The 24,104-nt window shown below is 44.5% G+C and overlaps 2 protein-coding genes across 2 annotated transcripts in view; both read left to right on the plus strand.

The window, feature by feature from the left end:
• The window catches only part of LOC144529207 (tomoregulin-1-like), a 47,869-nt gene extending 45,683 nt beyond the window's left edge, over positions 1-2,186 (plus strand). The window contains exon 10 of the mRNA XM_078268210.1: positions 1-2,186. This exon is cut by the window's left edge and continues 1,384 nt beyond it. The gene's annotated coding sequence lies outside the window, so the exon portion shown is untranslated.
• Positions 2,187-10,999: 8,813 nt separating this feature from the next.
• LOC144528886 (caveolae-associated protein 4a-like) lies at positions 11,000-23,417 on the plus strand. The gene is made up of 2 exons (XM_078267751.1): positions 11,000-11,362; positions 22,878-23,417. The coding sequence occupies exons 1-2, from the start codon at positions 11,000-11,002 to the stop codon at positions 23,415-23,417; spliced, it is 903 nt and encodes a 300-aa protein (XP_078123877.1).
• Positions 23,418-24,104: the final 687 nt, after the last annotated feature.

Genomic DNA, 24,104 nt, shown 5'->3' on the forward strand with positions numbered 1-24,104 from the left:
CAACGAGGACGAAGCATGTAAACTGCTGTTAGTTTATTCAGAACGGATCTCAAATGGATCTGAATGAAGAAACATTAAAAAACCTCAACCCTAGCTGCTCCCTCAGCTGAATAGTGAGGGGACCAGATGAAGGCAGCAACATAATCAAAGACCTGGAACCATATAGGAGACTTTCTGGTCCCCATCACCTGATTGGCCGACAACAGTGCTGCAGAGGGGGGGGGGGAGACGTGATGTAGCCCAGTTTACTTCACACTCAAGTCAGTGCAGGACATCCACCCAGAGCTACGGGAGGAGCTGGAGAGGCAGAGCTTGCTCCCCACGAATAAGGCTAATAAAGTAATGATTAAAAAAATGCAAATGCTTGTTTAAGGGCCCGGCCCGATCATAGCGGTGTAAAATGCCCGGTTCGGGCTCGGGCTCGGGCAGAGAATCTAAACTCTACATACAGTACATGCGGATAGCTCAAAATGCCACTTGGCTTAAGAAAGTGGGCGTGTATGTTTACGCGAAGTCATGATATGACGTTGTCCATTGACTTACATTACCTTGCGATTGCCTGTCAATTGACGCCGTAGCGAGTAGTATGAAACGGCTGCGTAGGGTGATTGGTCGGGGGGGAGGATGGGTCAAACACAGGACTTTCACCCCGGAGACCGGGGATCGGGTCCCGCGTGTCACGTTTCCTAAACCCAACCGTAGCTTTCTAATTTTTCCTAAACCCAACCGTCCCAAAAGGGATGTCTGTGTCTTGATAACACGACAAAATGGCATACAAATTGAGTCTGCTGTATACAGCGTAGATAGCTCAAAATGCGTACAGATAACACGCCACTTGGCGTGTATGTTTACTCGAAGTCATGATGTCACGTTGCTCTTTTGGTTTTTAACCCTGTGGGACGCAGGCTGATGCTGTTTTTAATGCTTGTGTTTAGATTTATAGTTTGAAGGAAGACTTAAAACATTTTTTACTGTGTTTATGTCATGACATACACGTCGGGATCATGGAGAAATGTAACCACTATTGAACACTTAAAGGATAACTACCTTTTTTTCCAACCTGGACCCTATTTTACAATGTTTTTGTGTGTAAGTGAATGATGGGAACAACAATCTCTGACATTGGTCCAGTATTGAGCGAGATCGCTGTAACTGGCAGCCACAGACCGGGCTGTAATGTTACCCTACAGGACTAATGTTCAGCAGCAGTTAGTAACAAGCTGTAATGTTACCCTACAGGACTAATGTTCAGCAGCAGTTAGTAACAAGCTGTAATGTTACCCTACAGGACTAATGTTCAGCAGCAGTTAGTAACAAGCTGTAATGTTACCATACAGGACTGATGTTCAGCAGCAGTTAGTAACAAGCTGTAATGTTACCCTACAGGACTGATGTTCAGCAGCAGTTAGTAACAAGCTGTAATGTTACCCTACAGGACTGATGTTCAGCAGCAGTTAGTAACAAGCTGTAATGTTACCCTACAGGACTAATGTTCAGCAGCAGTTAGAGTAATAATCTGAGTCTGTCAGCAGCAACAACAGAACTTTTAGTGACTCTAAGTGTCTGACAACATTATGGAAAGGATCCCTTTAAGACGTTTCTGTTTAACCAGAAACAGCTCTGAGGTCGCTAGCGCTAAACCCACCAGACTCCATTTAAAAAAATACTACTTTTAGCGTGTATAGAGCCAGACTATTTTCACATGTAGATCTGTAAACTATGTGTTTATTTCAACCAAAACGAGTTGTGATGGTTGGAAAAGTGGAAAGACGACCCAAAACAGTCAGACACTTAGAATAATAATCTGAGTCTGTCAGTGGCAAAAACAGCACTTTTGTGAAGGTAAATACAAGTTTTACAATCGTCCTATTAACTTAGATTACAGCTTGTTTCTCTGCTGCTGACTGCAGCGATCTCTCTTAATACTGGACCAATGTCACAGATTGTTGTTCCCATCAGTCACTTAAACACAGAAACACAGGACAACCCAGTCTCACGGCAGTTCGTGAAATGGTCACGTCATTTCATCTATTGATACGTGTTCACGGGGACGTTTTTCTCGTTTTTTTTGTGGTGGCCAGCATGAAAATGTGAAGTAATGTATTTCAATGGGAAGCATATTTCGTGATCACGGCACGAAAACGGTAGCGAGTAGTATGAAAAGCCGAAAATCTGCGTAAGGAGGTTGGTCGGGGGTGGATGGGTCAAAGAATACAGGACTTTCACTCGGACGACCGGGGATCGCGTCCCACGTGTGGCGTTTTGTTTCCCCGTAGTCTTCCTAATCACAACCGTCCCGTTATTGTCGCGCGTCCCCCGCGGCCGTCTCCCGGCGTGTGAGGCGTCCTTTCCCCGCCGTTTTTTTCCGACTCCCAACCTCTGAAAAGATGGTTCCCATTTCGTGCTGGCCACCACGAAAAAAACCTCTTGTTGTACATGTATCAATAGATTAAAAATAACGTGACAATTACACAAACTGCTGTGGGACCATGTTAAGAACATAGGGTCCAGGTTGAATACTGGAGGGGGCGCGGTGTACCAGGACTACAGGATTATCAGGGACCGCCAGAGCTCTTTTGGGTTTTGTTGCTAAAGTTGTCTCATCTCATCTAATAGTTCAGTTTTCGTGTGTCTCACATGGTCAAAAACATATCTTTCATGTATCTCAGATAAACTTATTTTACTTTTTTTGTATTTGTTACGATGAGACGCACCTGAAAACCAAAATGCTGTTTTTTCTACTGCTTGAAAAAAAAAATGATGATGATGAAAAGGTACACGCTGACATGTACAGGTTGTTGTTAGAATTATTTTATTGCCTAATTTTCAGATGACGCCATTCCGGAAATGGATTCCAATGTTTTTTTTTTGTGATGATAATTTAAACGACTTTGTTTTTTTGGGGTCGAGTTTTTTTCTTGTTTTTATATCATTTGTGACAATGGTACGAAGTGTCCGTGTTGGTCGTTTTATTGTGGTAGGAGGAGTAGACTCAGGCTACGTTTACAGCGCTACGTTTTGGTTTAAAACGGAATTTCTTCTGCTACGTTCCCCCTCTCATTCCCCCTGCTCTGGTGTTCCCCCTCTCATTCCCCCTGCTCTGGTGTTCCCCCCTCTCATTCCCCCTGCTCTGGTGTCCCCCCCTCTCATTCCCCCTGCTCTGGTGTTCCCCCCTCTCATTCCCCCCCTGCTCTGGTGTTCCCCCCTCTCATTCCCCCTGCTCTGGTGTTCCCCCCTCTCATTCCCCCTGCTCTGGTGTTTCCCCCCTCTCATTCCCCTGCTCTGGTGTTTCCCCCTCTCATTCCCCCTGCTCTGGTGTTTCCCCCTCTCATTCCCCCTGCTCTGGTGTTCCCCCCTCTCATTCCCCCTGCTCTGGTGTTCCCCCTCTCATTCCCCCTGCTCTGGTGTTCCCCCCTCTCATTCCCCCTGCTCGGGCGTGTCCCCCTCTCATTCCCCCTGCTCTGGTGTTTCCCCCTCTCATTCCCCCTGCTCTGGTGTTTCCCCCTCTCATTCCCCCTGCTCTGGCGTGTCCCCCTCTCATTCCCCCTGCTCTGGTGTTTCCCCCTCTCATTCCCCCTGCCCTGGCGTTTCCCCCTCTCATTCCCCCCTCTCATTCCCCCTGCTCTGGTGTTCCCCCTCTCATTCCCCCCCTCTATTATCCCCTCTCATTTCCCCCTGCTCTGGTGTTCCCCCCTCTCATTTCCCCCACTTACCCCCTCTCATTCCCCCTGAGCTGGTGTTCCCCCTCTCATTCCCCCTGCTCTGGTGTTCCCCCTCTCATTCCCCCTGCTCTGGTGTTTCCCCCTCTCATTTCCCCTCCCTGTTCTCCCTCTCATTCCCCCTGCTCTGGCGTTTCCCCCCTCTCATTCCCCTCCGTTCCCCCCTCTCATTTCCCCCTGCTCTGGCGTGTCCCCCTCTCATTCCCCCCTGCTCTGGTGTTTCCCCCTCTCATTCCCCCTGTCTGGTGTTTCCCCCCTCTCATTTCCCCCCCTGCTCTGGTGTTTCCCCCTCTCATTCCCCCTCTAGCCCCCTCTCATTCCCCCCGTGTGTTCCCCCTCTCATTCCCCTGCTCTGGTGTTCCCCCCTCTCATTCCCCCTGCTCTGGTGTCCCCCCCTCTCATTCCCCCATTACCCCCTCTCATTCCCCCTGCTCTGGCGTTTCTGAGCCCCTAAATCGGAGACATTTGGAAACACTTGTGTCCCGTTTGACGCCAACATTTCTCCTCCTGATTGGGTCTTATCGGTCACGACGTCTCGTTCTCTGAGACTTAAAGCTACTAACGTTACCATTGTAACTACCAGCAGCGGGCGGAGTCTCCACGCTGCCTCCTGTTTATGTCCAGTATACCAGAATGATGATGAGATATGAGGTTTTGGGGCGTGTTAGTTTAAACAGAGATTAGTTCTTCTGCTGGAGATAGAAACACTCGGTGCACCGAGATCACTTTGGCCTCCAAACTCAAACGCTTAAAAACCAAAACGTAGCGATGGAGATGGAGCCTCAATAAGCTGGGAGGTTCCCTGAAGCGTTGCTGCACTGAGATCAGATTTATATGAAGCTGTGGTCTCAGAGAAGCCTGAGGGATTTGACTGTATTTGTTGCGTACTGCATGAACCAGTGACGTTGTTGTTTAGAGCTGTACTGTAGTTGAACTAGAATTAAATTATGATGTTCCAAACCACCATGTCATTGCTCTGATCTGTTACAAAATGTTGTAAATGTGTTTCAATGTGTCTACATACCTGTCTTTATGTTATGTTGACGTATTTGCCCGTGTATAGATAAATAAATATCTAATATTGTAGAGAGAGAGACAGGGAGAGAGACTGAGAGGGGGGGAGAGAGAGAGAGAGAGAGAGAGAGAGAGAGAGAGAGAGAGAGAGGAGAGAGAGAGAGAGAGAGAGAGAGAGAGAGAGAGAGAGAGGGAGAGAGAGAGAGAGAGAGAGAGAGAGAGAGAGAGAGAGAGAGAGGGAGAGAAGAGAGAGAGAGAGAGAGAGACAGAGAGGGAGAGAAGGAAAGAGAGGGAGGGAAAGAGAGAGAGAGAGAGAGAAGGAAAGAGAGGGAGGGAGGGAACGAGAGAAAGAGACAGAGAGAGAGGAGAGAGAGAGAGAGAGGGAGAGAGACAGAGAGAGAGAGAGAGAGAGAGAGAGAGAGAGAGGGAGAGAAGGGAAAGAGAGAGAGAGAGACAGAGAGGGAGAGAAGGAAAGAGAGGGAGGGAAAGAGAGAGAGAGAGAGAGAGAGAGAGACAGAGAGGGACAGAGAGAGAGAGAGACTGAGAGAGGGACAGAGAGAGAGAGAGAGAGAGAGAGAGAGGGAGAGAGAGAGAGACAGAGAGAGAGAGAGACAGAGAGAGGGGGATGGCGTGCAGTTCCTCAAACGGCCACTAGATGCTGCTCCAGGGAAGCTCCGACTGTAACAGGAAACTGAAGTCAACACATTTCATTTCTCTCGTTTAGGCCTCAGTATATAATTTCACTTTTAGCGTGTATAGAGCCAGCATATCTCCACCAGACTCCATGTAAATAATCAGGACTTTTAGCGTGTATAGAGCCAGCATATCTCCACCAGACTCCATGTAAATAATCAGGACTTTTAGCGTGTATAGAGCCAGCATATCTCCACCAGACTCCATGTAAATAATCAGGACTTTTAGCGTGTATAGAGCCAGCATATCTCCACATGTAAATGGGTGAATTAAGGGTTTATTTCAACCAAACCAGAGTGGTGATTGTTGGAACAGTGGAAAGATGAACCAAGACGGCTTTTGATAGTTTTATTTAGTTTCTGTCCACTTTGAATGAAGTGTGCTTTACGATGATAAAAGTCCTGATTATTTACATGGAGTCTGGTGTAGTTTGGTGATGGTGATTTCGGGGCTGTTTCATGTTAAACTAAAAGGATCTTCCTCTTTAACTAAAAGGTCTATCTCTGTAGGGATCCATCCCATAATGTTGTCAGACTTAGAATAATAATCTGAGTCTGTCACAGCAAAAACAGAACTTTTAGTGGACGTTAAGTGACGCTGAACATTTGCCCGTTAATATTACCAAAGGTCCTTTATACTAAAGAGCATTTCAAGCATCACCAACGGTATGAAACGGTCCTCACTTCCTGTCTCCTAAAGGGTCGTGGCTTCGTTTGAACGTGTAATGAACGTCATGTGGATGGATGAAAAGTTATATTTGAATAATTCATTAATATTTTCTTTTCCTAACGTTAGATATTTACAGCTAAAAGACATATTTAGCATCACGGAGATTAGTTTTGTTAGGGCGTTCACGAACGTTAGCTGACGTAAGCTTCTCTGTGTTGCCAGATCTCGCGAGAGTTTGGTCCTGAGACAGAAACAGGTCTCATTTTCTCCTGATGTGTCCGTCTGAAAAATGCCATTTTAGTGTCAGACTGTTCTGGAGATATGTGGTTTGTTGAAGAATGGCTCCAATATTTAATTTGGTGACTACGGGGCAAAAATAATCGCTCATAATCTGAGTTCACGCTCACGTCTCCCGTTGGAATCAACACACTCGGAGCTCCTAAAGCGGCGTGGTGGAGTCCACGTGACACAGATACAGGAAGGGTTAGGGAATAAACTAGAGAATGCAATTTGTGGTGTGAATGCTGTACGTTGAAAGGCCGCTACACTGGATTGCTGGCTTGATTTTTGTGAAAAGAAAGTAACGTAGTGAGAATAGTTGAAAAAGTGGGAATGGGTTTAATTAGCATGAATGTCATTGAAAAGTATAATATGAATAATGTCTTAAAGATGTGGAATAGCGTCTCTGAGGGTACATTGCAGCTTGTTTCGTCTCACTCAATACTGGACCATTTTCAAAGATTGTTGTTCCCATTGGTCACATTGACACAAAACTATAAGAAAATAGGTTCCAGCCTATCACACTCATCTTTACCCGGGGCTTCACCCACATTGTTAAAATTAGGCTTTTCTGGCTCCAAAAACCACATTAACTGAACCCCTCCAATCAAGTAACACTTCCCCTCTCTGATTCATTGAACTCCACCCACCTCGTTTGAAGGAGGAGTGGAAACCAAGCGCTCCTGGTGGCTGTTGAAGCATCCATGTCTTCTACAGGGAGGAGTTAAATATAGCGCTGACGGTGGGATAATTATAGGCAGCAGCTGGTGGAAGGTTTTTAGACGATGGGGAGTCCCCTTCTCTCTTCATCCTTTCTCACCTCGTCACTGTCTTTCTTCGTTTTGATAATCAGCTGGCGGACTGTCGGGGCTTTTGGAAGTTTTCTGAACTTTCAAGGGCACTGTGACGCTGCATAGCTTTTTGAAAGCGGAGGTAGTACAGGGGCCTCTGTAAAAGGGGACTGTGTGATACCATTTAGACACACCACTTCTGGAAAAAAACGTATTGTCAAAAATAGGAGGTAAACTCTGGAATAGCTCGCCCCTCCCAATAAGAGAGTGTCACCTTTAAAACTCACTAACAGTGGCTCCTAGAAAACCAGAGACCACTTTTAACTGTCACACATTTCATCACCCATACACTTTCACTGTTACGTTGAATGCAGTATAGAGGTGGATGAATAATGTCTTTGTCATCATGTATTTTTGTTCGGTTTTGTTTGTTTTGTCAATGTATATGTCATCATTATGTGTACCTTTTAATTTGTAGTGAATGAGTGCTGTATGACTGCTGGCTGTCTTTCTGTTAGTCCTATGTCACCTGCCTAGGGACTGCAGATGAAAAGGAGTTATTTTGACTAATTCTGGCATATTTACATGGTGTCTTTTAAACAATGTTATACACATAATAACAATGTTCATAAATATGCATGGTCCCTATCAAATAAAATAAAATTCTTAAAAAGATCAGACTATGACACGACGCTGCTTATGGGTGCAAAAGCAGTTGTCAGCTTACAGAAACAAACAGGCACCCAGACGGTTCCTTGATGAAACCTCGAGACTTTGTCAAATATGTTAACAGTTGGGTCAATCCTAAGCGGGATGGATAAGCACACAACAAGTTGGGTCCAAACCAGGGATGCACCGAATCCAGGATTCGGCTTCAGCCGAATATTGGGCTTTTGATGGGGTTCGGTTTCCTCTGAACCGAACCCTACGCTTGTACTACGCGTGCTACGCTGGTCGCCGTAATGACGGCGCCGTTGATTACGGGAAGGTGTTTACGTAGGTGGAGCCTTCAATGCAGCAGGCTGAGAGGAAGTGGAAATGGAACTGGTGAGCAGAAAAAGTGTTGTTTGGCAGTACTTTCAGTCAAAAGAAGGCCATTCAAGTCCAGCTACATGTTCAATCTGCAATGCTGATTAGTCTGGTGGTGGCGAGGACCCTAAACAATACACAACATCACCGCTGTTACAACATCTGGTATGAAACATCTGGAAGAATACGAGCTGAGCATGAAGGGATCTACAGACAGCAGCCAGAATGCAGCAACTTCAGGTACGGCAAAGGAAGGACAGTCACTGTTTACTTCATTAATGTGTTGACTGTGTTCATGGACTGAGGACGGGACGAGGACTCAGCAGAATCTCAACCAGGGGATTCAGGATTCCGCCGAACCCCAAAAATCTGGATTCGGTGCACCTGGTCCAAACCAGTTTAATGATTGCCAGACAGATTATTCTAAGAGTATGGAGGACGGGTACCTTCAATCCAAGAGTGGGCTTGGGAGATGGCTAGAGTGGCAGCATTTGAAAAAAATATCATACAAACGGTTTGCTAGATTGAGTTTTTACACAAAAAAATGGGGAAAGTACCTGAGATATCTGGAGGAGACTATGTACTGTGGGAAGACCATTTTTATGTGTACCGTTTCCATTGCAAAGAACTAAGACCGTTGTAGCCGGCTAACTTCTACATAGACGTCCGTTTAAAACGACTTGCAGCAAGTCACAGACTCACTGAAGAGGAGTAAAATGGAGCACGGAGAGGCGTCTTTTGTGCACTATGTGCGTTGCCTTGCTGCTAGAGAGGAACTGAGGATTGCTGGAATGAATTGCTTCAATAAGAGACAGACAAAAAACATGACATCATGACTTTGCGTAAACATACACACCCACTTTCTTAAGCCAAACGGCGTGTTATCTGTACGCATTTTGAGCTATCCGCGTGTATGTCTACGCTGTATACAGCGGACGGCAGTCTGCAACGTCACAGCGTAAACATACACGCCACTTTCTGAAGCCATGTGGCGTGTTATCTGTACGCATTTTGAGCGCCGTATACAGCGGATGGGTTGGGTATAGGAAAAGAAGAACCGGTTGGGTTTAGTAAAAGAAGAAAGCGACGGTTGAGTTTAGGAAACGTGACAGGCGGGGTGTGATCCCCGGTCTCTGGGGTGAAAGTCCTTTGTTTTACCCATCCACCAACCTTGCAGATTTTCGCCCTTTCATACTACTCGCTACGGCGTCAATTCACACGCAATCTCAAGGTAATGTAAGTCAATGGAGGCCAAACGGCGTTGATAAACACGCTAAAAAGCGAGTATGCGTCTTGATAACACACCAATAATGGCATACGTATTGGCGTGTCATACATACGCCACTTCATGACATCAGTCTGGAAAATTAGCATGCCTCCAACAACCATATTTATGCTTTAAATGAGCTGATTTAAAGTGTGTTTGCTTGCTGACTAATAGTTATCTCAACAAATCACAGTGAGTTGTGTTGGCTGCTTGCTCATCCCACCTCAGCTCCACCCAGGCTCCACCCCTGCCCCCATCTGCCCAAATTATCCGGCTCAAATCTAACAAAGATGGCAGCTATGGCAAGTGTGAGCGTGAGGAATTCTTTTTAGAAACCTAGCTGTTCATTTGGGGGCCTGGGGAGGGCGGCGCGCCGAAAAAAGCCTAAACCTAGAATGAGGGATTAAGCCAGAACAAGTGAAAAGGTGGCAGCTGATAGATGGATGATGGAGGAATAGATGGGAGGGGGTTTCCATTCCTTTTAATACACTCATATCCCAAAGTGGTGCAGGGAGTCACTTTACCCTCGCTGGTATTTTTAGCAGCAGAGAACACAGAGAGAAGCCAGGATCCATGTCACTGTCTGTCCATCTCGCTCATTAACACGTACATTCCTATAATATCCATTTTCATTTCAAGATTCTCTGATTGATGGGACGTTTGCGGGCAGCTCAGTGTTTCTCAAGACCTCCAGAAGTCGAACATGACTTCTTAATACCAAGTTGGAAAAAGACAATCTTTGAATAAGATCTGCAGGGCTGCCCACTCTTAGTTGATTAGTCGACTAGTCTGTAGTTTTGGTCTTAGTCGAGTAAGATTTCTTTAGTCCAAGAATCTTATGAGCACATTTCTGGAAAACACACAATTAATTGTGATGCTTTTGCATGATTCTTTGTGGAGAAACTCAGTTTTACAGATACGAAATGGACTGCTTTGTAACCATCACTCAAAGCGCACAGATGTGTCAACTATCAACTTTCTTTAGTCAAGGACAGCCTTAAAAATCTCCACTAAAGATTTTTGGTACTGTTATTGGTACAGTTGTTCACTTTACAATCGACCAGTATATTGTTAAAATATTGATGAAACTCTCTGACACTCAACTCTCTCTTTTAAGTTTCACCAACCCTCCCTCCATCCCTCCCTCCCTCTCCCAGCAGGGTGGAGTCTATCTGTTGGTCTGACTATTTTCAGGGTCAATCTCCAGTTGTAGACGGGTGATCCGGCACTCCTATCCTTCTCCTATCTCTCCTTCTCCTTCCAGAGGAGGTTTCTAATCCTCCTTCCTTGTACTTCTTCTCTTTCTTTGCATCCCCCTCGATGCCTCGATCCTTATTCTTCTCTTTTCCGTGGCTTTGATCGTCATTTATTCTTCAAAATCCCAAGATTTCGCTGTTGTTGCCGGAGATCGTCCCCTCTCTTCTCCAACCCTACCCTTTCTCACCCCTTCCTCCCCTTTAACATTGGGATCGCTCGGTTCTAACAGTTGATCAAGCAGGCACATAACAGGCAAGCCATCAGCAAACCGACGAGCAAGTATGACAGACAAACCAGGCATGCCGACGGGTGGCGGAGACGATGCGGGAAGCATCATGGCGTTGCTGGAGCGCGTGGCGGGCCTCATGGACAGCGTCCAGACCACGCAGCAGCGCATGGAAGAGCGTCAGCTGGAGCTGGAGAACACGGTAAAGACCATCCAGACGGACGTCGTTAAGCTGACCAGCGCCCACGCCACCACCAGCTCCACCGTAGACCGGCTGCTGGAGAAGACGCGCAAGGTCAGCCGCCACGTCAAGGACGTCAGGGTGCGTGTGGAGAACCAGAACATCCGGGTGAAGAAGGTGGAGGCCACGCAGGGTGACCTGCTCGCCAAGAACAAGTTCAGGGTGGTCATTTATCAGGTAAGAATCACAGATGCTTCATGGGTACTTTGCGGTCAGTAGAAACGGACCTTTGGGGTTCTGATCAATGGCTTTTAGTCCTTTTGTATCACTGTGAAAAATCCATTTTTTACGCAATTTTGCGTGTCTTTGTGGGTAACAACAGGGTGTTCCCTTCCATTATAAGGTTTAGGGGCAGCAGCTAAGCCAAAGGAATGTCAAATCAATGTGAGCATCAAACTAACTAGAAGACTTTTCACATATCTAATGACTGCAGTCGATCCCTAGTGGACTTCTTTAACAAGTGTTACTTGTCTTTAAGCTTTTTGAGTTATATATTTGTTATCTGCTCTAACTTTTCCAATGTTTTAGACACAGATGTGGTGATAATATTGGTCCAAAATGTTGTGAAATTGCATTGTTTGCTTTATTGAACAACAAAATGTTCTTGAGACAGGACCCTAAAAACCCTCCGCCCAACCTAGGGAAACCATGGGTACTTTGGACCTTTGGGGTTCTGATCAATGCCTTTTGGGAAATGATTGCAATGTATCTTCTGAAAAAGGTGCAGAGCATCAAGCTAACTTATAGCTACATGACTAAATGTACTGTAAAATGTACTTCAGATGCTCTGAGGATTTCTAGTGAGGATTCAAAGAAGGTAAGCAGGTTTACCACATTCGCCTTAACATAACAGTACAGGTCCGACATTTTAAACCTACCTGAACCCAACGTGCTTAAATTAATTCTCCAAAAAAGAAACCCAATCTGAAAGGGGCCCAAGGACAGTCCTGCTCGATTCATAGAACCAACCCAAAATGCAGTCAACATGAACAGACACAACTCTGGCGACAATACACATAGACTCTACCTGACGAGATCAGACTGAACATAATCCGGACCTTTCCAAAGTCACGGCTCTGTTTGGTTTGTCTGGTTGGATCCCGTGAAGACTTTTAACATTCGGTACCAGTGCATTTAGGTTCTGTTTGTCACTGTTAGGCCGGCTACACACTGCCTGCGTGGCGTGAGTGTGTCAGCTGGCTGGCGTGTCCGTTTTTATTTGGGCTCCCATGTTAACAGGTTAGAGCTTGCACACTGCCTGCGTGGCACGCAAGCGTGTTGGAAGCGTTTCCAGACCAAATAGAATACGAAAAAGATGTTCATATGTCATTTTGACACAAATACATTTAATAAATGACATGTTGATGTTTGAAAGTCTCGAGGTTTTGACATAAATGCAGATATAAATGCAATTTAAAAAATAATAACAAATAATTATCTATTTTCAAATATTGCACCTGTCAATACAGAAAATATTCTGTAGCCTATTCTGCCGTCAATACTGCCGACGTTGTCTTTGCTGTAATCAGATCAGTTTATATTTATGTTTATATTAATGGGAAACATACATGTGTACAGACAAGGCTAGCAGCAGTAGCAGCGTCAGACACGTTTCTGGTGCGAAAGACATAGAAAACGGCACGCAGCCGCCACGCAACTGACACGCAACAGAAACGCCACGCTCATGCCACGCTCACGTCGCGCTCACGTCACGCTCACGTCACGCTCACGCCACGCATGCAGTGTGTAGCCGGTGTTACTACGGAGCAAAAGAAAAGGTTTTGGGGCCTGTAGACTTGGCTTGTAGCTTACTATATGACTTAAATAACATCAACATCATAACTCTAATTATAGTTATCAATTCCTGGTAGGGTCTTTTAATAGTGGACAGACTGAACTGTGAGACTAAAGAGGTCAAACCGGCCAGTTGATGTTTGACAGATGTGTGTAAAGGTGGATGTGGCTGGTTTATAGACATGGGAAAGGTCTAAAATAGCTGTGCGCCTACATCCAGTTTCCCCAGAGCAGGAGAACTTCAGAAATAGACAAACGTCTCTTCATCGTAGGCAGATTTCTAGTTAATTTAAGCGACTAAATGGGATTTTGCTGCATGATGTCCATGAGGCCTTAAGAAGCTGCAAACATATAACAAATTAATTAAATCCATCTAGAAACATGAAGAACTTTTCAGAAAAGATGTTTATACGCACTTCAGACCCAGTCCACCAATATTAGCATCACCTTCGTCAGTTCAGTTTCGTAAAGATCTTTACGTGTGTTTAAGTCTGGCATCAAGTGACTGTTGTGAACACTGAGCAATGCTTTAAGGTCTCCAATGAATCACATCTCCTAGTTTTTTTAATGTTAACCCTTAATGTTTTAATCTAACCCTGCTAACCCTGTTAGTGCTGTCTTCCCGTCGACCATGCACTTGTTGTCCTCCCGGGTCAAAATTTAAAATGAACACCTTTGTGACACTTTTTCTGACATTTATATCCTTTTCCTCAACACGTTTGTCGCTTTTTTTTTCACGTTTTTGATGCTTTTTGTTACCCAAACACCACTAACACTTCACTAACAAGTTTTTACCACTAGGTTTACACCTATGTTTGGAATTAATGGACAATAATCCTCATTTGTAGGAAATGATACCTAATTTTTGAGTTAAAAAAAAGCAGAAATTATGACATATTTAGACTAATATTAGAGGAACGTGTGCTGATGGATAATCAGAGACTTCAAAGAGTCAAAGTTTAGTCAGAATACAGTTTTGAAATGCCAAAACTTGAATAAAACATCCAAAAGTCAATAAAAGTAGTGATCGTGAATTGTACGTGCGAAGAGCATTGTATGGACAACATCGACTGGAAGACAGCAAAAGGGTTAACATGAACAGACCGTATTAGTCAACCAACATCTGAGTTCATTCTCAGGGTTGAAATAGCAACACACACCAGGCCTCGTTTTACTTCTTTGGCCTTCACGGTCAGCAGCTGCCAGCGCGATGGCGACTTGGTTATTTTAGCCGAGGATACACGTCAGTATGCTGAAAGGTTACACCACAGATCTGGAGCTCATAGAATGGGCTTTACTTAGAATCCACTATTTGTGAATGATTATTTTGGCTGTTGTACTTCATAAATAGGAAATCTTCTAATCCTGACTGGTGCAGCTTAAGATGGTTTCAGCGTGGACATTTAAATGCAGCCCCAACTTTGCTTTATTTTTTATTTCTCTTTGACTTTTGCATCTTGGATCCATTGCAAGGTTTTTACCTTCCATACTTTGGATGGGTTGGGAATAGGGTGTTTCCATCAGGTCAAATATGCCAATGAATATGCTTTGCTGACATTGTGAGATATCGGTGCTCTACAAATGTTAAAGGACAATTCCGGCGTAAAAAATGAACCTAGGGGTTAATACCACATGTGTACCTAGTCGACCGTTCTCTGGGATCTGTTTTCATGCTAATCTAATGCGTCTCTAGCTTTAAACAAGCTAGCGCAAACCGGTGATTAGCTTATAACGCTAGCCTTCGGGGCATGAGGGTAAATCACAATACATAAATACATTGGAAGAAGCAACGAAAAGGTTGAAGAAAAGGGCAAAAACATTGTGGAAAAAAGTATTTACCTATATATCTTTAAACGTTACAACTACAGGTTAAAATGACTCAAAGAAAGCTGCAAAGACAGCGACAAAAAAAGATAACAAAAATGTTGAAAAAAGCGACAAAGACGTCAAAGAAACTGACAAAAAATGGCGGAAAATGCTACAAAAACATCTAAAAAAGAAACCTGACAAAAAACGTGAAAGAAAAGCGGAAAACACGTTGAAAAATACGGAAAAAAACCATTGGAAAAAAGTATTTAACTATATATCTTTACAGCTGAAAATGACAACAAACTCAAAGGATTTCTCATCTCTCTGTACTTCACATCGTGTCTTCCCAGAAGTGATTTTTGTGTTCGTGCGACGTCACAATGTTTCGGCTATCGATCTCCTGAAGATAGCATTCTGATATTTAGCATGTTAGCTTTCTAATGCTAACATGAAAGGATGCATGCACTTAGCATGCTAAAGATATGTAGTACGCACAACTAACAGTTCATGTATTTAGCAAGTAATAAAAGGTAAAGGTAAATAAAATGTCCAAATTGTCAAGCAGCTGTCTTTGATGATGACTAACTTGGTGAGAACTGACACCTGAACAACATCTGATATTTAAGTGGAACAAAGGCTGTGTCTCATTCTGCATACTTCCGTATAAAATAGCACCACACTTCAACGGTAGCATAATGAATAATTGTACCGTTCACTATACAGGCAGGCGCCATCTTGGGAAAACAGTCATGACTAGTCGAACCACGAACGCCCTGCTTGAGCTATGTTACTGGTAGCACTGGTTTCCCAAGATGGAGCCTGCTTGTATACGTGAATGGTACTGTCTTTATAATCTATCTTTTTAATAAACTGTCTGTACACTTACAAAGTTCTCAATGCTTGGGTTTACATGTAGGGACCCTCATTATGCTACCGTGGAAGTTTGGTGATATTTTGAGCCTTGTTAGTGGTTTAGAAATAGTGATTGACCCTCTGCCCCGAAAGCTAGCGTTAGCAGCTAACCACGGGTTAGCACTAGCTTGTTTCAAGCTAGAGACGCATTTGATTAGCATGAAAACAGATCCCAGAGAACAGTAGACTCGGTACACATATGTTATTAACCCCTAGGTTCATTTTGCGCCGGAACTGTTCTTTAACGCTTCACCACAAGGAGAAATAAACAATGAAAATAAGACATTAGCTGTGTCTCAAACCGCCTACTTGCACACTTCAAACACGTAGTTCATAGTGTAGATAACGCAAAAAGTCAGAGCACCGAAAGTACCCGGATGACCCCCTAAAAACAGTCAAAAAGTTCAGTGTGGAACGATGGACACTACGCGCACTAAACGGGCGCCATCTTGACTACAAAGCGGAAAGGGGAGGGACCAGGGACGTCGACCGGCAGCTGATTGGACGAACGCGTCACGTGGGTCTGGCTCCTCCCGGATTTCACAACAGAGCGTAATGGAGGCTGGTTCAGAATACGATCTCGTTTTTTACGAAGATAGTTCACCAAAACGTGTTTCTGAAAACATCTGAAGACAGAAACAGGCCGTGCAGCTGCTGAATCTTCATTTCAGATCAACAAAGGTCAGTTTAACAGATGTTCGTCAGATTTTCAGAGGCGGCGAGCCGAGCCAACCGCTCGTCATTGCCGGTATGTGTTTTAACGTAAGTGTTCCGTTTGGGACAACGCTAACCATCCAAAGTGGGCTCTACGGCAGGAAGTGGTCAGTGCACGTTAGCAGTGTACTGACAGAAGTATGCAGAATGAGACACAGCCTTTGTTCCACTTAAATATCAGATGTTGTTCAGGTGTCAGTTCTCACCAAGTTAGTCATCATCAAAGACAGCTGCTTGACAATTTGGACATTTTATTTACCTTTACCTTTTATTACTTGCTAAATACATGAACTGTTAGTTGTGCGTACTACATATCTTTAGCATGCTAAGTGCATGCATCCTTTCATGTTAGCATTAGAAAGCTAACATGCTAAATATCAGAATGCTATCTTCAGGAGATCGATAGCCGAAACATTGTGACGTCGCACGAACACAAAAATCACTTCTGGGAAGACACGATGTGAAGTACAGAGAGATGAGAAATCCGTCAACTTTTTGTTTGTTTGTTGTCATTTTCAGCTGTAAAGATATATAGTTAAATACTTTTTTCCAATGTTTTTTTTCCGTATTTTTCAACGTGTTTGCCGCTTTTCTTTCACGTTTTTTGTCAGGTTTCTTTTTTAGATGTTTTTGTAGCATTTTCCGCCATTTTTTGTCAGTTTCTTTGACGTCTTTGTCGCTTTTTTCAAAATTTTTGTTATCTTTTTTTGTCTTTTTGTCGCTGTCTTTGCAGCTTTCTTAGTCATTTTAACCTGTAGTTGTAACGTTTAAAGATATATAGGTAAATACTTTTTTCCACAATGTTTTTGCCCTTTTCTTCAACCTTTTCGTTGCTTCTTCAAATGTATTTTTTCTGCATTTTTGCTGCTTTTATTTCATGTTTTTTTGCTCTTCGAGTGATTTTCGGCTGTAACTGTAACGTTTAAAGATATAAAGTAAAACACGGAAGACGAACCTATCTGTCGTCTTTGTTGTTTGTATTTCCTGTCCTGTGTTGCTTTGCTGTAACGTCTTCGATAAACCAAATCTAGCGTTAGGAACAGCCAAATGCTGCTGCCTGTTTGGTCGGACTGACTAATAGTTTGGGTGGCGTCATGTTCTTTAGTTTGTGGCCCAACAGGAACATTAGCTCTCCAAGCTAACGTTAGTCAAAGTGTTGACATATGAAAGCACAAACATTCATTTTAGATGAAGGAGATGAGAGTAGATCCAGTTGTTCCTCGTTCCCGTTTCCTCAGCGCCGTTAAATTGTACATATAGGACGCAGGAGTTTTCTAGATTAGGTCTATATGTAACCTGCAAATTAGCATGTTAACTATATATTGTTGACTAGAGGACTCAATACGGGAATAACTCTGTGGTTCAGTTTACTGTAATCTGGACTCTGTAATGTCCATAGGCGTAATTTAAGGCTAGTTAAGCCATGAGATGAAGTGGTGTTTACAAATGCCTCTTCTTCAGCACCCTAATAAAACAAATCAACATGTGTTCAGTTCCCAGAGCTGCTGTGTGCTTTCTGCACTGTAAGTGACTGGGCCAGCTGATCGCTGACAGACCAGGTTATTCTGAGTCTGACCCTGCACCATCTCCTAATATAGTTGCCCTCTCTCTCTCTCTCTCTCTCTCTCTCTCTCTCTCTCTTTCTCTCTCTCTCTCTCTCTCTTTCTCTCTCTGTCTCTCTCTCTCTCTCTCTCTCTCTCTCTCTCTCTCTCTCTCTCTCTCTCTCTCTCTCTCTCTCTCTCTCTCTGTGTCTCTCTCTCTCTCTCTCTCTCTCTCTCTCTCTTTCTCTCCCTCTCTCTCTCTGTTTCTCTCTCTCTTTCTCTCTCTCTCTCTCTCTCTCTCTCTCTCTCTCTCTCTCTCTCTCTCTGTCTCTCTCTCTCTGCTCTCTCTCTCTCTCTCTCTCTCTCTCTCTCTCTCTGCTCTCTCTCTCTCTCTCTCTCTCTCTCTCTCTCTCTCTCTCTCTCTCTCTCTCTGTCTCTCTCTCTCGTCTCTCTCTCTCTCTCTCTCTGTCTCTCTCTCTCTCTCTCTCTCTCTCTCTCTCTGTCTCTCTCCTCTCTCTCTCTCTCTCTCTCTCTCTCTCTCTCTCTCTCTCTCTCTCTCTCTGTCTCTCTCTCTCTCTCTCTCTCTCTCTCTGTCTCTCTCTCTCTGCTCTCTCTCTCTCTCTCTCTCTCTCTCTCTCTCTCTCTCTCTCTCTCTCTCTCTCTCTCTCTCTCTCTCTCTCTCTGTCTCTCTCTCTCTCTCTCTCTCTCTCTCTCTCTCTCTCTCTCTCTCTGTCTCTCTCTCTCTCTCTCTCTCTCTCTCTCTCTCTCTCTCTCTCTCTCTCTCTGTCTCTCTCTCTCTCTCTCTCTCTCTCTCTCTCTCTCTCTCTCTCTCTCTCTCTCTCTCTCTCTCTGTCTCTCTCTCTCTCTCTCTCTCTCTCTCTCTCTCTCTCTCTCTCTCTCTCTCTCTCTCTCTCTCTCTCTCTCTCTCTCTCTCTCTCTCTCTCTCTCTCTGTCTCTCTCTCTCTCTCTCTCTCTCTCTCTCTCTCTCTCTCTCTCTCTCTGTCTCTCTCTCTCTCTCTGCTCTCTCTCTCTCTCTCTCTCTCTCTCTCTCTCTCTCTCTCTCTCTCTGTCTCTCTCTCTCTCTCTCTCTCTCTCTCTCTCTCTCTCTCTCTCTCTCTGTCTCTCTCTCTCTCTGTCTCTCTCTCTCTCTCTCTCTCTCTCTCTCTCTCTCTCTCTCTCTCTCTCTCTCTCTCTCTCTCTTTCTCTCTCTCTCTCTCTCTCTCTCTGTCTCTCTCTCTCTCTCTCTCTCTCTCTCTCTCTCTCTCTCTCTCTGTCTCTCCCTCTCTCTCTCTCTCTGTCTCTCCCTTCTCTCTCTCTGTCTCTCTCTCTCTCTCTCTCTCTCTCTCTCTCTCTCTCTCTCTCTCTCTGTCTCTCTCTCTCTCTCTCTGTCTCTCTGTCTCTCTCTCTCTCTGTCTCTCTCTCTCTCTCTCTGGACGACCATCTCCTAGACAAAGGTTGGGTGGGTGGGGGTCATCAGCACATAACTGTGATGTCATGGGGTCAGATGGGCTCATGACCTTTGACCCGCCCTCTCTGCCGACTCCGCCCCCCCGCCCACAGTTTAAGAAGGCCTTTGAGTCTTAACCCTCGTGTTGTCTTCCCGTCGACCAACAAGCAACTTTTTGTTTTTCTGCGTCAAAATTTTAACTTTCATGTCTTCATCTGTCGTGTGGAATTAAAGGCCTAAAATGCCCCAAAAAATAATCTTAAAAAATAAATAAATGAATGTAGAAACGTGTAAAGGACTGAAAGTTGGCATCGCCGGTAGGGCTGTGGGAACATAGGGCTGTGGGACCATTGGGCTGTGGGACCATTGGGCTGTGGGACCATTGGGCTGTGGGACCATAGGGCTGTGGCAACATAGGGCTGTGGGACCATTGGGCTGTGGGACCATTGGGCTGTGGGAACATAGGGCTGTGGGACCATTGGGCTGTGGGACCATTGGGATGTGGGAACATAGGGCTGTGGGACCATAGGGCTGTGGGAACATTGGGCTGTGGGACCATTGGGCTGTGGGACCATTGGGCTGTGGGACCATTGGGCTGTGGGACCATTGGGCCGTGGGACCATAGGCATGCTCCCCTTTTAAACTAGTGCAGTAACAGCATTTATTCTAGTGCTATAAATACATAGTTTTTATTTATTTTACTCCTTGTGTGTTTGCTGTAGTATATATATATATATATATATATATATATATATATATATATATATATATATATTTTGTTTCTTTGCACTGATCAGGAGTAGCGCTCCTACTTTCATTGTACAATCACAATAAAGGCTTTTTATTCTAATCAGTTTTAGGAGGAGTTACAGTACGTGATGGAACTATTTCTTGTTAGACAACAGCGTATTAATCCACCGTTTGCTTCTGTACAGCCCGTACAGACACAGACTAAACAAACTAGATATTAAAAAGTTAATTAGCGAGCTTCAGAGGAGTTGGTAGGTGTATTTTTTTAAATACTTTGCTTACTTTTAGCTTGTTAGCAGGCATGCTCCTGCTGTGTAGCTCAGTTATGACTGTTATGCATTTGGTCTTTGGAAATGTCAGCCTCTCTATCGGGTGTCATAAAGTGCCTATGATGCATGTAATCAAAGACCCTGATGATCCCGTTAGCAGGATACAGACTACTCCGCTAACGAGCATGAATGTTCATTGAACATTAAGGATTTTTGAATCCAAAAACTGTCCTATTCCTAACAAATGGTATTCAGTTTTACTACATTCTCTCACTTTGTGCCAGGGGTCCTTCAGGGGTTCTTGAGGTCTTTACACATCATTATGAAGAAAACTTCTGAACGTCATAACAATGATTTAAACGGTTGTTACTTATCTTGACTTTTCTTCTCAAATGTACTCAAATAGATTTTGGTGGACAGTATTCAAGACCAGAAACACCAAATATGCTGCATCTTGTGACTGGTTGTCATGTAGTTTTCTTTACTTTTTTAAGGCTTCTATTAGTTTTTGGGGAACTTTTTTTACTTGTGGCTGCTTTTCAGCAGTATTAGGCTGCAGATGTACTGGTCAGCTCCCAGTAGGAATGAGTAGGACTGGGGAGTCTGATTGGGAGTCAGGCTCAACCTCCCCAAAGTGAATTACGTCTGCAGGGATCTGGGGCAGTTTGCAGCTTTTTTTGCAACATTTCTGCTCCAGTTTATGTTCTGTGTAACGTGATCTTTAGGGTTACAGAGTGATGCATGACGTGGCCTGAAGCTGAAAGTGATCCCTTTGCTTCGTACGCTGCTGCTGCTCGATGATATGTTTAGCTTTCTGCAGCCCAGCGCTGAGCTGCAGAAACAGGTGCTGCAATTTATTTATGGAGGCAGGATCAAGGCCTGCACGCTAACAGCTAAAGCCTACATGGCACACTTTATTAACCAGAGACAGATTTAAACCTGACGTCAACAATTAAACTTTGTCCGTCTGACTAAGAAGAAAAACAAAAACATTTTTTTTATGTCTACAGTAATGCACGGTATGTTTTTTTCCAACACACTCCCAACTCGTCAAATAACTGACGCTTGGTCAGGACGCCTTGGCGTCAGCTTTCAACATGCAGGGTACGACCTGGGCCGTATTATTCCATTCATGTGTGTCTAAGGGATTAATGTGAACAAAATCCTTTGAAATTAGTCCAGTGTTGAGCAAGAATGCTGTAACAGGCAGCCGTGAACCGGGCTGTAATGTAACCCTACAGGACAAATGTTCAGCTCTCAGTTTCCGTCCACTAAAAGTTCTGTTGTTGCTGCTGACAGACTCAGATTATTATTCTAAGTGTCTGACAACATTATGAAAGGATCCCTACAGAGATAGACCTTTTAGTTAAAGAGTAAGATCCTTTTAGTTTAACATGAAACAGCCCCGAAATCACCATCACCAAACCCACCAGACTCCATGTAAATAATCAGGACTTTTATCATCGTAAAACACACTTCATTCAAAGTGGACAGAAACTAAATAAAACTACCAAAAGCCGTCTTGGTTCATCTTTCCACTGTTCCAACAATCACCACTCTGGTTTGGTTGAAATAAACCCTTAACTTTTAGCGTGTATAGAGCCAGCATATCTCCACATGTAAATGGGTGAATTAAGGGTTTATTTCACCCAAACCAGAGTGGTGATTGTTGGAACAGTGGAAAGATGAACCAAGACGGCTTTTGGTAGTTTTATTTTGTTTCTGTCCGCTTTGAATAAAGTGTGTTTTACGATGATAAAAGTCCTGATTATTTAAATAGATTGGACAAAACATTCTCAGCAATTTAAGAACGTCTTATGTGTCGGTATCTGACGCTGAAAACCACTGACTGAGCGTCAGTATGTTGACGAGTTGGAAGTGAGAGCGGCTTGGTTTTTCCCCCCAGCACAAAGTCTGGTTTATCCGTCATATACTCTATATCCATGACAATCCACTTCCGGGATTGCTCCGTTCCTGCCATAAATTCCGCCGGATGTCCCTCTTTTCGGCCAGATGTCCGTCCCCTTCCTCTGTCTCTGTGTTGGGGTTCTAACCTCCGGCTGATTTGTGAGGACTATGGTTAACTGCTCCTCAGATCTCTGCAGGGTAAATCCAGACAGCTAGCTAGACTATCTGTCCAATCTGAGCTTTCTGTTGCACGACTAAAACTACTTTTGGACGTCCACATGTTCCACCAAAACAAGTTCCTTCCTGAGACTATTTAGCAGAGGCACCGTGGCTCCGTCCGGAGCTTAGCCCCGCCCACGACGATTGTGATTGGTTTAAATAAATGCCAATAAACCAGAGCATGTTTTTCTCCCATCCAGGAATGCTGTGTGGACTAGCCAGACCTTCCTCCACAGCGTTGTGGAGGAAAGTCTGGCAATGCAAGACTATCTGTCATGTAATCATGATGTTCTCCCGGGTTCACGCTGGTTCTGTTTTGTCTCCCTCAGGGTGACCAGGAGGTGAAGGCTGTCACACCAGGCAATGAGCCAGCAGAACCCAGCAGCAGCACTGCCGCCAAAGCCGAGATAGAACCGGACAAGTTCGAGCTCCCTCCGGAGTCGGATGAAGAGTACATGGTGGTGGAGGAGGCAGACTCGGCATCAGCCAGCCGCGAGAAGAAGACAGGGCTGACGCGCATTGAGAGCTTCAAAGCCACCTTCTCTAAGGAGAACATGAGCAAGACCCGCGAGAACCTGGGCACCAAAGTCAACAAGTTTGGCGAGCGCATCGTGACGGCTGAGAGGCGCGAGAAGATCCGCCAGTCGGGCGAGAGGCTGAAGGCCAAGCTCAACCCCAAGAAGGAGAGGACTGTGGCGGAGGGACAGGAAGGAGCCGAGGGTGCCACTGAGGGCGCCGCGGAGGCAACCCACCCCGTCCCTCCTCCCAAGGGCCGCAAGGCCACCCCGGACGCCGCTAAGGCGGCAGAGGATGAGGGCAAGGCGGAGGATTCGGAGGTGCCGATGTACGACATGAAGCAGCTGTCGTAAAGCACGAGACAGTGACGAGATCTGGGCCATTTTCTTTGGACCACGCAGAGCGACTGAAAGAGAGGTTTGTCAGGGTTGCTGCTACCAAGCAGAGCGGCAAGAACGCAAATGAAGATTAACATTAGTTTGAAGGTTGTTAAAGGAAGTGAGCAGAGAACGGGCCGGTCACAGATCCAATCTGACTGAACATCAAGACAACAACCAAACAGATTCCCGAGATCATTGAGGGTATTTCACATGCAGTCACGTGTGTTCTGGACATTTATTATCAAATCTAAAATATATATATATATATATATATATATAGTCTTTTTTGTGTTCAATAAACACTGACTTTGGGAAATAAAAGAACAAAGTGTTCAGAGTTCAGAACACAAAACTTCTTTCCCTGCTGTTCACTTGTTTTTGCATGATGATGATGATAAAGCTATGGTACGTTTGCTTCTGTAAAATGTTTGGATAAACAGTTTTGCACTCAGTACAGGTGAAATAATTACAGTCAAAAAGGTTGAAAACTCTGCCACTGAGGATCGACGTGAATTAACCGAACAACAAATCTGTGTTTGGAGGCGACAGTCAGGATGAAAGTGTGTTTGATGCTGATGAACGGGACCCTACACAGACCCAGTTATAGAATATAATCTGAATTTATTCAAGTCCTGGGTCAGCTTTCGGTTACTAAAGGAC

The sequence above is a fragment of the Sander vitreus genome, chromosome 14, assembly GCF_031162955.1.
Source record: "Sander vitreus isolate 19-12246 chromosome 14, sanVit1, whole genome shotgun sequence".
NCBI classification, from domain to species: Eukaryota; Metazoa; Chordata; class Actinopteri; order Perciformes; family Percidae; genus Sander; species Sander vitreus.